This window comes from Cydia splendana, chromosome 13 (genome assembly GCF_910591565.1).
Source record: "Cydia splendana chromosome 13, ilCydSple1.2, whole genome shotgun sequence".
In the NCBI taxonomy this organism is placed as follows: Eukaryota; Metazoa; Arthropoda; class Insecta; order Lepidoptera; family Tortricidae; genus Cydia; species Cydia splendana.
This window is the reverse complement of record NC_085972.1, coordinates 18,575,384-18,590,506: the sequence shown is the minus strand read 5'-3', so window position 1 is coordinate 18,590,506 and position 15,123 is coordinate 18,575,384. Positions and strand designations below refer to the sequence as shown.

At 39.8% G+C, this 15,123-nt stretch overlaps 1 protein-coding gene across 1 annotated transcript in view; it reads left to right on the top strand.

Annotated features, from left to right (window-relative positions):
• LOC134796307 (CCR4-NOT transcription complex subunit 3) overlaps positions 1 to 15,123 on the top strand; it is a 34,381-nt gene that overhangs the window by 13,591 nt on the left and 5,667 nt on the right. Inside the window, exons 7-13 of the mRNA XM_063768391.1 lie at positions 2,411 to 2,511; positions 4,181 to 4,317; positions 6,543 to 6,620; positions 11,957 to 12,027; positions 12,651 to 12,769; positions 13,264 to 13,375; positions 14,628 to 14,714. Coding sequence (XP_063624461.1) covers positions 2,411 to 2,511; positions 4,181 to 4,317; positions 6,543 to 6,620; positions 11,957 to 12,027; positions 12,651 to 12,769; positions 13,264 to 13,375; positions 14,628 to 14,714 — 705 coding nt within the window. The remainder of the gene's footprint in view (positions 1 to 2,410; positions 2,512 to 4,180; positions 4,318 to 6,542; positions 6,621 to 11,956; positions 12,028 to 12,650; positions 12,770 to 13,263; positions 13,376 to 14,627; positions 14,715 to 15,123) is intronic.

The window sequence follows — 15,123 nt, the reverse complement described above, 5'->3', positions numbered from 1 at the left end:
GTTCTAAGCTGGTTTATTTGGACCTATAGTTTACGTTCCTGTATAGAAATGTATATCGCAGAAAGTGTGAATACTTAAAACGCTTGTATTTAATATTCTCTCACTTGAAACCTAGTTACTTTCACAATAAGTATCTAGATTTGAGTTATGAATAGATTATGCCATTGCAATCATACTGCAAGGTATCGGGACGGAACATTCGTCTCGAAAAGGTGCGCTTATCAGTAGTCGGCGTTTATCAATAGTCTCCTCGCGTTTTCTAGGATCCCTTCCTTTGATTTTGTATGAAAAGGGACGAACGATAATATATTTTGAAGGGCTATTTAGGCCTATGGAGACTGCTACGTACTTACGGTAAGGGGGGGTTAGAAAGAGTCGCAAATTCAGACTGGTAAATCCAAAAACATCTTAACTAAGCATAGGGCTAATGATTAAAAAAAAATTATAGATTTAGATTTAGATATTTATTCTCATAATATTAAATTACATTATAAATTATGCTAGACTAATCTACACGAATTTATATTATGATAAGAGATTCAACCGGTTTACAAGTGCCTACAGATGGAAATGCTGACTTTATCTTCTTTGGGCAGGCTCACACAGAACGAATTGCCTCGTCCGAGGCAAAAGCACGCTGCAATGCCTCGAGGCACCTCTTCACAGGCAGCTACATCGGAATTTTTCGCAAGGCGGTTCATTCTATGTGGACCCTGTTCAAATGATTTTGGCTTCATAATGGGGTTGGCAACTGTCAAAGGTTTCTATAGACGGCGCCAGCATAGGTTTTACCTGTCTCTAGTTTTGTTCTATAAGATTTGGCTTAAAGGCTGACTAGCTAAAATTCCAATAAAAAACACGAATTTGACATTATTCGTCTGATTGACAGGTAAGACCTATGCTAGCGCCATCTGATAAAATACTTCGACCGGACACCCCATTGTGCCGAACATCGGTCTTCAAATTCGATGCGGATCCACACGCTGCTCCGTTGTACGAGCGTGACATCGCTATATACGTGCATAGTGCTGTCTCTCTCGTACACCGGAGCGGGGTGCGGCGTGCCGCACACGCTCTAATCAATGCGTGTATAGATGATATTTTCTCAGGTGATTTTTTTGCCTTAAATGTGCATCTCTAACAAAAGGCATTGTATCTTTCATGCGGCGCGGCTAGCTACCGAATCCGTCACGAGTGAGAAGAACACCCCTTAAAAAGCAATTATACCATCTGTTTTATATGGTTCAAATTCGTGTAACAGCTCATTGTATGGTTCAAATTCGTGTAACAGCTCGTTCTATGGTTCAAATTCGTATAACAGCTCATTCTATGGTTCAAATTCGTGTAACAGCTCATTCTATGGTTCAAATTCGTGTAACAACTCATTCTATGGTTTAAATTCGTGTAACAGCTCGTTCTATGGTTCAAATTCGTATAACAGCTCATTCTATGGTTCAAATTCGTGTAACAGCTCGTTCTATGGTTCAAATTCGTGTAACAGCTCATTCTATGGTTCAAATTCGTGTAACAGCTCATTCTATGGTTCAAATTCGTGTAACAGCTCATTCTATGGTTCAAATTCGTGTAACAGCTCATTCTACCGAATATTTTTACCTGAATGTGGGCGGCCAATCCTCCTGCCAGAAAAGCCAAAACGTGTTGTGTTATCTCTGAATGAGCTGTTTCATAAATTTCAACCATATCAGTAAAATGAGGCATTAAATCCGCCATTTGTACCTTTTTTATGTTGCAAAAGAGTTTAAATGAACAAAAAATATGGTAAAATGGTTTTTAAGCCTTTATAAGGCAGAGATATATTTCCCACCTGATTTTGAACTTTTCAAAGTGATAGGCTTCAAATTTGCATAATTCCTGACACCATTAAGCCTTATAAAGGGTTAAAACGGGCTTGTTCGTTGTCACTCACGACGAATTCGGTAGCTAACCGCGCTGCATAAAAGAAACAATTCCTTTTGGTTAACAGATTAGGCTTTCAGCCGAAAACTCACCTAAAAAAAATTTAGTATAGGCATAGAGAAATATAGTAAGACAAGAGTGCTCACTCCATACACTTGTTTTGGTACCAAAAAGACTATTACTTTCATAGTCGACGTCTAGCATCGAGTAGCGGAATTATCAGTACTGCTACTTTACAATAGATGTAGCACCGACCGGAAAGTCTTATGTTGTTGAGCATTAGACTTTCCGGTCGGTGCTACATGTCAAGTAGCAGTACTGATAATTCCGCTACTCGATGCTAGATGTCGACTGTGAAAATAATAGTCTTTTTGGTACCAGCACTGATGTATGGGGTGAGCAATCTATGTATTTTTTTCTCTATGGTATAGGCTGCGAACCCAAAACCAGGCGGCCTGTGTGTGTGTTGCTATATTGTGGTGTATATTTGCAGCCGGTAAAGCCCCTGCCGCTGCGGGCGGCGAACAGCGTGGTCAGTAATAGCACGTCACTCGTTAGTTCCTTGCTCAATAACTCTGCCGCCTCCACCAATAGGTCAGTCCACTGACTTTCTTCTTACTGCTGTGTACAGTCACGCGGGATTGTGATGCCATTTGGGCATTTTCGCGAGAAGAGATCCAATCAACTTTTTTCTAAAATAGGTAAATTTAATGTTTTTTTTTCTACTCATAATCACAAGCTCGATGCTACTAGAAGAAAAAAAAGCGTCCCATATTTTGTTTTTCCAATCCGTAACCATTTTTCAAACACTTTGTACGGCGGTTACAAAATGGAGAGTGAGTAAAATTACTAAATTTTTTGGGATATTTTTTTTCTCCTAGATCTAAAGAGCTCGTTATTCTGAGTAGGAATGATATTAAAACCTACTTTAGAAAAAAAGTTGATTGGATCTCTTCTCGCGAAAATGCCCATTCAGGGTTCTTGCTAAATCGGTAATTCTATAGCGTAAGTATTGAACAACCGATTTAGTTAGGACCCTAAATTGCGCACCAATCGCGGAGCGTGATACGTGCTAGAACAAAATTCACGGCACTAAAGGTTGCTATACACAACGCCGCATAGCCTTAGATTGGCCAATGCTGCCCCAATGTGTATAGCAGTCCTATAATAACTTAACCCTTTTCTTGGTAACTTATCTGACATAAATAATACATACACATAGTTTAACACCCTCATTTTGTATTTTTTTTGCTCTGTCAGGTGTCGTGAGGATTGAACTTACCTTTGTTTTTAGTTTCTTAAGAAAAGGGTTAAACGTCGAATTTATGGTTAAAGCTAATTTACATTTTACTTTTTGATTTACTTTGAATTAAGGCCTGTTTACACGTTGATTAGTGTTTAGTGCGAGTTCATACATTAATTCCTTGCGTTTAGTTAATGTATGAATTCGCACTAAACACTATTCAATGTGTAAATAGGCCCCAAGAAGTCATTTAAGTGAATTTTGTTATTGCACATAATATACGGCATTTTTGTAGAATTTATTAGACCGTAAACAATTCTTTTGCAAGTAATTATGTGAGATAAGGTAAAGTACGTTATTTTTCTCGTAATCTACTTTATTTTATTGTGCTATTGAGAATTGTTATCGGCTAATATGGTAGAAAAGAACACACTTTAAAGAATAAGAATACTTTCAGAGTACATAATACATTTTTAGCTTATAGGCTAATATTATAACTAAATATATTTATCTTCATTGTTGATTATGGAGATGATCTTTTGTAAAGCCTTCTAGCCTCTAGTTGTCGCCATACTCTGTGTACAATGTCACGTTCTAGCAGGGATCCGCAAACTTTTGGGAAGAAGAGCCAACCATATTAGAAAACACCAATTTTATGATTCTATCTAATGCGTTCATTTTTAGGCGCCTTGGGGAGACCCAATTTTCTATGTGAGGCTCCGGTTTGCCGACCCGGTTGTTTTGTAGTAATTTTAGTTTCTTGTATTACAGTCAGCGTTGAGCGTGCGTTCCTTGGCCTTCGGATAAAATAAGCCTTTCGTGGCAGAAACGTTACACTGGGGACAGTACCATCGTCCACACTGTCAACTGACAGTTCGTAAACCTTATTACAAAATGCATAAGGTCCACCGATGGATAGTTAAAGAGCGTCGATGTTTGTAATGTACACAGCGTACGGCACGAAACGGCCACGGCCTAACACAGGGTATATTCATGTACTGAAGTGATATTTCCCCGCAGCATAAACAATACGGGCGTGTCGGGCGCGTCCACGCCCAACAAGCAGCCGCCGCCGCCCAGCCCGCCGCAGCCGCATCCTCATCCGCATCCGCACCCCCCGCACGCCGCGCATCCGCACCGGCAGCCTAACAACACTGGTGAGTACAACTTTTCTTAATGGCTCCTCTACACGATGGGCCAGCGCTGGCCACTCCAAGGGACGCATTTATGCGTTAGAGGGAGCAAGTGATTTTGCTATCTCATTCTACCGCATGGCTGCGTCCCTTGGAGTGGCCGGCGCTGGCCCATCGTGTAAAGGAGCCATAATATTGGCGAAGGGACAGCTTGAGTCTCAGAATCGGAATTCTTAACGCTTTGAGCACCACTGCTAATGTGCGCGGCGCGTCTTCGTGAACTTTGTCAGATTGATATTGGGCTGTAGTCTTCGCGCGTCAGTTGAGGGTTAAAGATATACTTGTGCTCATCATAGGGAGTTGAGAGATATTCTGATCAATAGAATAACAGTCCTCTCTTTAAACTGCTCCCGAACTAAATTACAGATTAATGTCGGTAATCCGCATGACAGCTTTCGCAGAACTGTGTCTATCGAAACTAATTTTATTGAGAGTGTGGAAAGTATTGTACTGAAGATGTAAGGAACAAAATAAGGTAAATTGTTTTAATACTGGCCATCTTCTAATAACTGGACACCTTATAGGTACAAAAAATGTTTTTTTTTAATAGTGTTATTCGCCAGAAACTGGCCACTTTTAGTAACTGGCCACCGCAAACCAGAAATGAATTCTATTCACCTATAAATAGAATTCATTTTAGTATGAGGTGGCCAGTTATTGAAAGCTAGCCAGCTATTGAAACCTTATACTAAAATGAATTCTGTTTATAGGTGAATAGAATTCATTTTTAGTTTAGGGCGGCCAGTTACTAAAAGTGGCCAGTAATAGACGATAAATCCTTAATATATTTGTCTAGCAGTAAAGGACTAAACAAGAATTAAAAATTAAATAGATAATATGAGTTTCATCAGCATCATCATTTCAGCCTATATACGTCCCACTGCTGGGTACAGGTAGGGTTGCCAGATCGAAAGGCGCTATTATCGGGAAACAATATAAATTTTTCGGGATTTTGGGATTTAAGTCGGGAAAAAAAAATTTGAGATGCCACGATTGCCATGATGCCATGATTCGGCAACTATTCGGTATTCGGCCTATTCGGACACTTTGCCCAATATTCGGTATTCGGCCGAATGTTGCCTACTATTCGGCCGAATACCGAATATCTGTTGCATCTACCTAAAAAGAAAAATTACAAAAAAAATAACCAGTAACTAGGTATATTTAATATTTAAAATATATTCTTGGAAAGTAGTTAAATACGAAGGCACGTTTTTGAGCATTTATTGATTACAAAATATTTTATTTTTATCATGGGTCTGATTTGATTGACTCTAATATACAAATTTGATTGACTCTAACATAAAAATATATCTTAGCAAACGTAGTGCTTTGATGGCGAACAGTTTGCATAATAATTGTGACTCAAAATGTTCGCATGTCATGTCGAATATTCGGTATTCGGCCGAGAGAGATTCGGGCAAATACACTATTCGGGGCATCTCTAAAAAAATACATTCAAATTAAAGTAATTGTATTAAAAACAACGATATTTTACATTATTGGCACTACGTCAGCTCGCTCGCTCGACGACAGTTCGGAACTTGAAATTATTGTTTTATAACGAGAAGCTGTTTTTCGGGACAGTTTACACTTTGTCGGGAATCGGGAACACCTGCTAAAAATCGGGAGAATCCCGCCAAATCCCGACCATCTGGCAACCCTAGGTACAGGCCTCCTCTCATGCGCGAGAATATGAGTTTACCTTTCATCAAATAATTATCAGATATTAGATTAATCAACCAGAAAACACGGTGGCCCCGTCAATTGAATTACTACATTGCTAACAACTGCCGGTGGTGCTCAATGTTCTATTCCAACTCTCCGCCCTCTACTAAATAATGTATTGTATTTCATATGGCTTATTACTAATATGATTAAACTTGTACCACAGACAAGACATCCTCCAGACTAAGCATAGTAGCTCTACCTCCTCTGCCACAAATACGGTAGTTTTACTCCATTTTCGAGTCGAAAGTGTCTTTGTGTGACGTCCGTGTCTTTGAACGGACCAATCACGGCACGGGACCTCGCTCACCTCGTCCCCCGCACCCCCGTATTTTTGGCAGCATCGGTTTCTTGAAATAATTGCTCTAAACTCCGTCTAGAGGATTCCTAGTCTACGGGCTTACTACTAATATGATAACTTGTACTAACGTGATATATAAGCGGGATATGTATGTGTGAAGCTCTGGCGCTGGCCGAGTACTCGCCCGAGGAGGCGCCGCCCGCCGCGCCCGCGCACGAGCCGCGCGTCTACAGCGCCAGTGAGTGCCCATGATGTGCTACCTTATCTGACTACACAATGCACCAACTATTTCACACTCGTGACTACAGATGTGCTAGTTGCACAAGGTTTCTAAAAAGTTCGAAAAGTTCTCTATAATTTTAGAAAAATGTACGGGAAATAAAGGAGATTTTCATTTTGGGCATGAGAAATTTCGGATCCCGTACAAAAATATGAGAAGTTTCCGAAATAATTTATCTCGTAGAAATTTCGCAATTTTGTAATTTTTCCTACGGCATATCAGAAGCCATGAGTGTGTTAAATATTTCAATGCTTTGTCCTGTCAGATGTTATAGACTACTAAATGAGAGCTAGAAAACTATAATCTTATTTACATCTCAGATCTTTTCTATCATTACTGTTAAAAAAAGTTTTAATTGACATTTTCTATCAACGATTGTCATTTTGTCTAAAATGTCCAAGCCCCCTGATCACTCCTTCGATACGTTAATAAGATTAGAATAGACATTGCGTCAAAATTAATCATAATTAGCCCTCATTTAGTAATTTAATGACATATCCTCTCCACTCTCCAGCTTGAAAAGTGGACTTCATGTCTAGAAGCACAGATTTTTTGTTGGCTATGCGTAATTATTAGTTTCGAATAAGTAGTTGGGTCGGTTTTTTATGCACGATTCATGATTTATTTATACTTTGATATTTTAATTCGGTATTTACTGCAAAGCATGCATATACGTACTTTTTAGTTGTAGGTACAGGTTTTTTAGTCAAAAGTTGCTTGCTTTTCTCGATAAGGTAAAACATGAGTTAATATGACATTTTTATGTAGGGTCTTCTATTCATTCACCTATAAACAGAATTCCTTTTAGTATAAGGCGGCTAGTTATTGAAGGCTGGCAAGTTATTAAAACCTTATACTAAAATGAACTCTGTTTATAGGTGAATTATAATTCATTTGGTGGCCAATTACTAAAACCGGCCAGTTACTGGCGGACCCTATATCATACCTCACGGGAGTTTTGTATTAGAAATACACGAAAACAAAGGTTGTAGGTTAATTAATGAATATATAACGAAAAATTCCCAAAAGATTAATTAGGGCTTTCCACAAAAAAGGTGCACTTTGTCGCCAACGTGACGCGCGTGGCAGCTACCTTAATAACCTATAGAAATCTATATTGTATACCGTTGAATTCAAAGCTTAGTTATTTAACGTTATCATGCCAAATGTCGGCTTCTTAGGATGCTATTCCACGTGTCCAATATCTTGATCCAATGTGTATTTACATTTTGCTTAATGAGATGAGAGAGTGAGACGCAATGCACATTGGACAAAGAAATTGGACAGGTGGAATACCACAGCTTCACATACTTAGGTCACATACCCGACAATTTTCTAGAGAGCCCCATTATCTTTGATACTGGTGTATGTGTATCTGTATCTAGTTAAAGCAGTATTAGTTTTTATATTGGGTCGTCCAGAAATCATGTGATCGTTTAGAGGGGGGGTGGGGGTATGAAAAATATCACGAATAATCACGATGGGGGAGGGGGGGGTCAGATCAGATATCAGTTGTAATTTTTTTTTTTCAAAGTGGGAAATACAACAAAAATTGAATCAGATCAAATAATCCGCTCTATTTTATATGTGTATTTACCCAATAAATAACATTCAAGTCAAAAATAGGCCAAATATGATCACATGATTTCTGGGCGATCCCTATGCCTAGATGTTCGAATAAGTAGAAAACGCGCACGTTGTCTAATCTATCCGCAAACTAGTTATATCGAGAAGTTGTCATTCCCAAGGTTATCATAACAGCGGTATCGTTTGCCCTATGTGTCTAAAGTTATTTACGGAAGTATGACGTTTGAAACCGCAATACGGTTCTAACTTACCCGGATACGTTACAAGTACATTTCATTTTAGAATACAGATGTTGCGGAAAGTTTCTAAAGATTCGAAAGTCCTCGGTGATTTTTTTTACAGGAAACAAACAAAACTTATAATAAAAATAATTCAATTCCCGTACTAATGTATGACAAATTTAGAAAACTTTCCGAATGCACATTAGAGTTTTAGAAAAAAATATCTTTCAAAATTTGACAGTTCTGTTACTCATAACATAATCCTTGACAAGCGCCGCGGTTGACAACGCTTACGCATAAGAAAAACATATATGACATTAGTAACCTGCCAATCGAATTCGCAATCAGTTGTTTTAAAAGATAGCGAGTGCAAAACTAAGGTTAGAACAACAAGTCCAAGATAAAAATGCAATTAGGTAAGTGTAGCGATTTATAGATAGTGTACGTGATTCATACTCACGCTATCAAACATCTAGAGTTATCCAGCGAGCGTTATCAGCATTGTTTACAAATAAACAACGTTATCGCCGCGTGAATGGCGACTCGCCACATTACAACGTTACACCGTCCGCCATTGGCCGCGCGCCAATCCTAGCGCTCTCCGAGCGAAGTTGGCCTCGCGCCAGCGCCACCGAGCGCAAACAGTCGCCACCCGTCCTCCAACCGGCCAGCATCTAATTAGAAAAAAATATATAAATAAAAGAAAAAATAAAAACATGATTTCCCGCCTAAATACCGGATAGATTAAAAATATGGACGATGGTAAATAAGTTTCGTGTGTGCATGAGTTTTTGACGGTGTTGCGCGGATATGTGGTATGTTTTCGATGTGTTGCGTATTTAGTTTTTTTCGGTGTGTGTTTTTTAATAGTTTCTACGCAAAGTTGCTCGTTATGTAATTGTGTTTGTGATTGTTTAGAAGCTATACGCGTAGCAGTGTAGTTATCGATATACGTGTTAATTGATTGTTCGCAAGTTATCGCCTCCACGTGGAAGACAAAGGACTTTATTACTTTCATTTACGTACAACAGCCCATTATAGATGTGACGATGTTTTGTGACGACATATGAACTTGAGGATAGGCTAAAAACGGAAAGGAAACAGGAAGAAAGTTTTGTTTTTAATCTATGAATATTTTTAAGTTTCAAAGAAAATATTGATATCATGAAATTACTATGAACAATAATGATAGATTTTAGTCTCTAAGTGCTACGAAAACAAGAACGGTTATGCTGACACACAATCCTCCAAGTGCAAATGTGTTTTGATCTCCAATATTTAAACATACGTTTATGACACTATAACGTTAATTATATTATTTAACCTCAATCTGAAATCACTCACTGCGCTCCAAATCTAGATATAAACAAGTGCATTGACTTGTAGTAAACCGCCCAGCGTAAATAAATACACGACAAGTAACACGCATTATGGCGTCACTCATGACTCAAGTAATGAGTCACTTGTTTTTTTCGACTGTACTCAATTCTTCATTTTATCGATTCAGATATCTAATTATAAGGAAGTAGGACGTTGCAAATCGACTACTGCTTCTAATTTTTTTCGTTGCACGTTTAAGTTTAAACTTTATTTGATGTATTTAAGGTTGCATTTTCAATAGCAAAGTTACAAACATGACAGACCGTTATGTTGTGTGGGTTGCCATGCCAACCTTCTTGTAAACAACACGTGCTTTATGAAAGATGCATGTGAGGTTAGAAGTCGTAAACTTGAATTGATAGTTCAATTATACTGTTTACTGTGAACCGTATTGCGATGATATAAGGTCTAGTTTTAGGTATTGCGTTTTGCCTTCGGAAAAAAGCAATTATCTAAATAAATCATGAATACGTCGTATAGGTACTAACAGGTACTTCGAAGTTTTAATGTAAAGACGCGTCTTATTCCCACGTACAGTTTATTGATAATAAGAACTTGTCTTGACCGAACTTGAACCCTACGTGGGTTGTAATACACCTAACAGTCGAGTACCTTTTATTTATGTATTAGGAATGCATGCATATTCAGTGTTTTTTTAAATGTGTAATAAGTACCAGAACATTTTAGTGCATACTTATTGTTTATAGTTTTATACCTAAGTGAATAGGTTTTTTGTGTGGTTGAAATTACCTGAGATGAACTTATTAACATATCTATGTACGATTTTTTTCTTTGGTTTTATAACGCAAAAAATATTTGTTTAACAATATAATTTACCAGTACCTGAATAGTCTACTATATAAAGAAAAAATGTAGTGAGGCTCGGTTAATTTACTTGATTTCAAATAATTTCAACTATGTATATGGAAGATGAGGTCAGAAGAACAAGGGCTACATTTTTTCTGCGTTTTGATTAGCAAATGGGCCATGAGTCTTCTTTGCTCTCTATCTCTTAGTAATCTATTAGTAAAAATGAAAACGTGATACTACTTAAAGCTGTGTTCAAAGTTAAACTAAAGAAATTAAACTATAGAAAGATTTCGGATAAAGTTCGTAAGTTCCAGCATATCTACTTGTATGAATGGGGTTGGCCGGTCGAAGTATTCAGCAGATGGCGACATCATAGCTTGCCCTGTCAATCCCTAGAATTGTGTCATTTTTTTGTTTTTTTAATGCGCTGGATGCCAGCCCTTTAAGCCAAATCTCATAGAAAAAGGGGCAAGCTACGGTGGCGCCATCTATGCAAACCTTTGACAGTTGCCAACCCCATTAAATTTCATTGAAATCCTGCTTTGTACGGTTATAATAATAAAATGAAAGAAGATTGTGGAATTTTAAACGCAAAACTTTTTTTGAGTTTGAATGGCTATAAGGTGCAGCGGGGCAATTTCGACTGCGGGTTAATTTCAACTAATCGAAATATCTTCCATGTTTTACATTATTAACTAGAATGTCATAAATGTCCAGATAACGAAAAAGATGTGTTGTGTGTGACTTTAGTTAATAATGTAAAAAATGGAAGATATTTCCATTAGTTGAGGTTAACCTGCAGTCGATATTGTCCCGCTGCACCTTAATCAAATTTAACACGACACTGATGTGATAAAATCTAATCAGTCGAGCGTGCTATATATGATTTTACAGCATCCATGTGAACGATTTGTATGTGTAGTTCGTTCCGCAGTTATATCGAACGCGTGTATAACAAATCGCATACGATCATGAAATAATCTACATCGATTCGCCATACACATATTTTATAAAATTGTATTGTACAAATACACCGTTAGTTTAAATCGTTCTCGTGTGTCAGGCGTCAATTGCAACCTTAGCACGAGTGCACTGCTAAAGATTCTGTTTCTCGCGCGCGACATATACTACTCGCCTCTTTTTAAATAACAGATAACGATGGGTAGTCTATTTCGCGTGCTAGGTTCTGTCGCGGTGCATTCCTTTTAAGGCCGATGGATGAAAAGACCAATAGTAATTGGTATTAGGTGTTTATATTTCTGTATCTGACGTGACGTGTGCGTGTGTGTGTTGCAGAACTAGTGGAGAACGGCCCCCTCCCCGCCGCGCCGCACCCCGCGCAGCCCGCGCCCGCGCCGCCGCCACCGGTCAGTACACTCAGTACCTTCTACATACTTGCCATCATACAAGCAAATAGAGATCAGTCCCATTCTGCTCCACCCTGCAGGAGACCCATAACGACCAGTATTTACTGCCATTATTTTTAATAGTCATGAACATTTCTACTATATATTTCTGTTTTTACCTATTGCACTTTCGAGAAAGTGGAATGGAAATTGTTGTTTTTTGATTATAATACTTGTAATCTTATATTTTAGGAACGTGAATTCCTTCCAAACAGTTCGATCCTGGCTCTTGTAGTTTGTAGAAAACTGTTACCATGCAATCAATGTAGCGGAATCTGAGAAAGGGTGCTAAACCATGTGTAAACTGTTAAATTATACTTAGAATGCAATCAACCCTCTCCAATCGACATCGTCATCGATCGTCAAATATCGAGCAGAAACCAGACTAATTCCAATTAGACCAGGGTTCCCTGGTTTGGGTTGGGATGCCAAACGGCATTGGCTTTGGTTTCAAGTATTGTTTGTGCCAATTCTTGGCATTACATTGCCAAGCAGACATTAGTTTTTCTAAGTGAACCGTAACCGCAAGAGATGAGATGAGATGATACAATGAAACTCAGTATTTTTACCATTTTATTTTACAGACGTCAAAGAGTTCTATCGCGCCCGCGCCCAGTGTTCCCACGGAACCCGCCGTGTCCCCTCTCACCGTCAACGGCCCCCTCCACCACCATCCACACACGCCGCAACACACAGTCAATAAGTAAGTTATTTACTGTATTGGTAGTTATCTCGAAAATACTCCTCGTCTCATGAGGTCGTTGACGTACTAACACGTTAAAAAATATCAATAATGTCCGGCCGAACGCGCAGCGTCTTCGTTTCAGCTTGGCTACAAATGTATCCGTGTGTCTGTTCGCGGCTGAAGAGGCTGATACATGGACATATATCTAAGTACGGGCCTTACGGGCAATAAGAATGGGGCCAGTACAGCGGTGTCACGCACAATCGTGCAGTCTAACGCCACAACGCGATTGGTTGATTGATGAGTGCGCATCACGCGCGCGATTGGTCGCAACTCTTTGCATTAGACTGCAGGATTGGCTCGAATTCGTGGGTGACACCGCTTAACTAGCACCATTTTTAGCGCCCGTAAGGCCCGTCCTTAGATATATGTCGATGGGGTGAATCTTTATAGGTGGTATTTCTCAACCGATTCTCGTGAAACTTTGTTTAAATGAGTGTTAATGTTTCTAGTGGGCGAGGTGAGGCGACGACGCCACTACTGGCCGGCGCGGGCGGCACCGCGTCGCTCAAGAGCATGGCACAGGAGGCAGTGCAGCGAGCGGGGCTAACCACACAAGGACAAGTAAGGCCGCTCTTACTAATATACACACAGCTGAAAACGTATATACCCGCCATAGACTAGGAATCCTCTAGACGGAGTTTAGAGCAATTATTTCATGAAACCGATGCTGCCAAAAATACGGGGGTGCGGGGGACGAGGTGAGCGAGGTCCCGTGCCGTGATTGGTCCGTTCATAGACACGCGCGTCACACAAAGGCACTTTGACTCGAAAACGGAGTAAAACTACCGTATATTTGTGGCAGAGGGGGTAGCGCTACTATGCTCAGTCTGGAGGATGTCTTGTCTGTGATACCCACTTTATGAATTCAATCTAATCATAGTGGGTATGCACTTTTACAGCTCGCTGTACAGTGAGCTGCGAAATAGCTTGGAGAAATTATGAATGAATTCATTGATAAATTCGCCATGCAATTTTACGGCTGATGGTACATATTTGAGCTCCGAAAAATCCGAACTGTTTTTCGATTTGTGACAAATACGTTGCAAGAAATATAAATATAGGCTATGTTTATAGCATAGACGAAGAAAAGAAGGATATCACGTAGCTAAGATTGGTATTCACTATTCCACCTGTCCAATTTCGTGGTCCAATGTGTATTGAAATTGAAATTATTTATTTCAGGCACAAATCCCATATAGTGTCAAAAGTACAAAAAATATAATTTAACTACTAGGTATATCTATGTTAGTGTACAATACGACGGAAGACCAGCGTTGGCCCATCAAGGCTAACACCATGCTGAGTCGGGACCATTTCGTGGCTATTTACTTGTTCTGTTATGTAATGATGTGTTGTAATGTTAAGTGTAAATTTTATTTTTGTTCCTCTTTCCTTTTTTTTTGTTTTTCTCTTTTGTCTGTTACCTATGTTTTATGCCACGAATAAACTATTTCTATTTCAATATGTAAAATAATAAATACCTAAGACTACTTAATACTATTTATTTTGATGATGCGTTGGGTTCGTGTACTTGATTCCAACGGGCCTCATCAATGGGCAGTCTACTCTGTCGACAAATGCGTTTAGGAGACTGTTGGTGCTGCCCTGCACTCTATGCAATAGGGATGCCGCTCTTTTACGTATAATACGCGCGTAAGTACGACAAAAAACGACATGTTATAAAGTCACAGTTTTGTGTCGGCGACGATAAACTCGTGGTATTTCAAGTCCATGGTTTATACTCGTAGTATCCCCTAATATCATACTACATCAAACATATTTACTTTAACCAATGTTTTATGAATACTTGCAGAGCGTGCGGCGAGGCGCGGCGCTGGCGCAGGCGCACATCCCGCCGCTACTCGGGGTCGCGCCGCTCGGCCCGCTACCTCTCAACTCGGTAACTACACATCTCTCTATCTGACTCGGTAACTACACATCCCGCCGCAACTCGGGGTCGCGCCGCTCGGCCCGCTACCTCTCAACTCGGTAACTACACATCTCTCTATCTAACTCGGTAACTACACATCCCGCCGCTACTCGGGGTCGCGCCGCTCGGCCCGCTACCTCTCAACTCGGTAACTACACATCTCTCTATCTAACTCGGTAACTACACATCCCGCCGCTACTCGGGGTCGCGCCGCTCGGCCCGCTACCTCTCAACTCGGTAACTACACATCTCTCTATCTAACTCGGTAACTACACATCCCGCCGCTACTCGGAGTCGCGCCGCTCGGCCCGCTACCTCTCAACTCGGTAACTACACATCTCTCTATCTAACTCGGTAACTACACATCCCGCCGCTACTC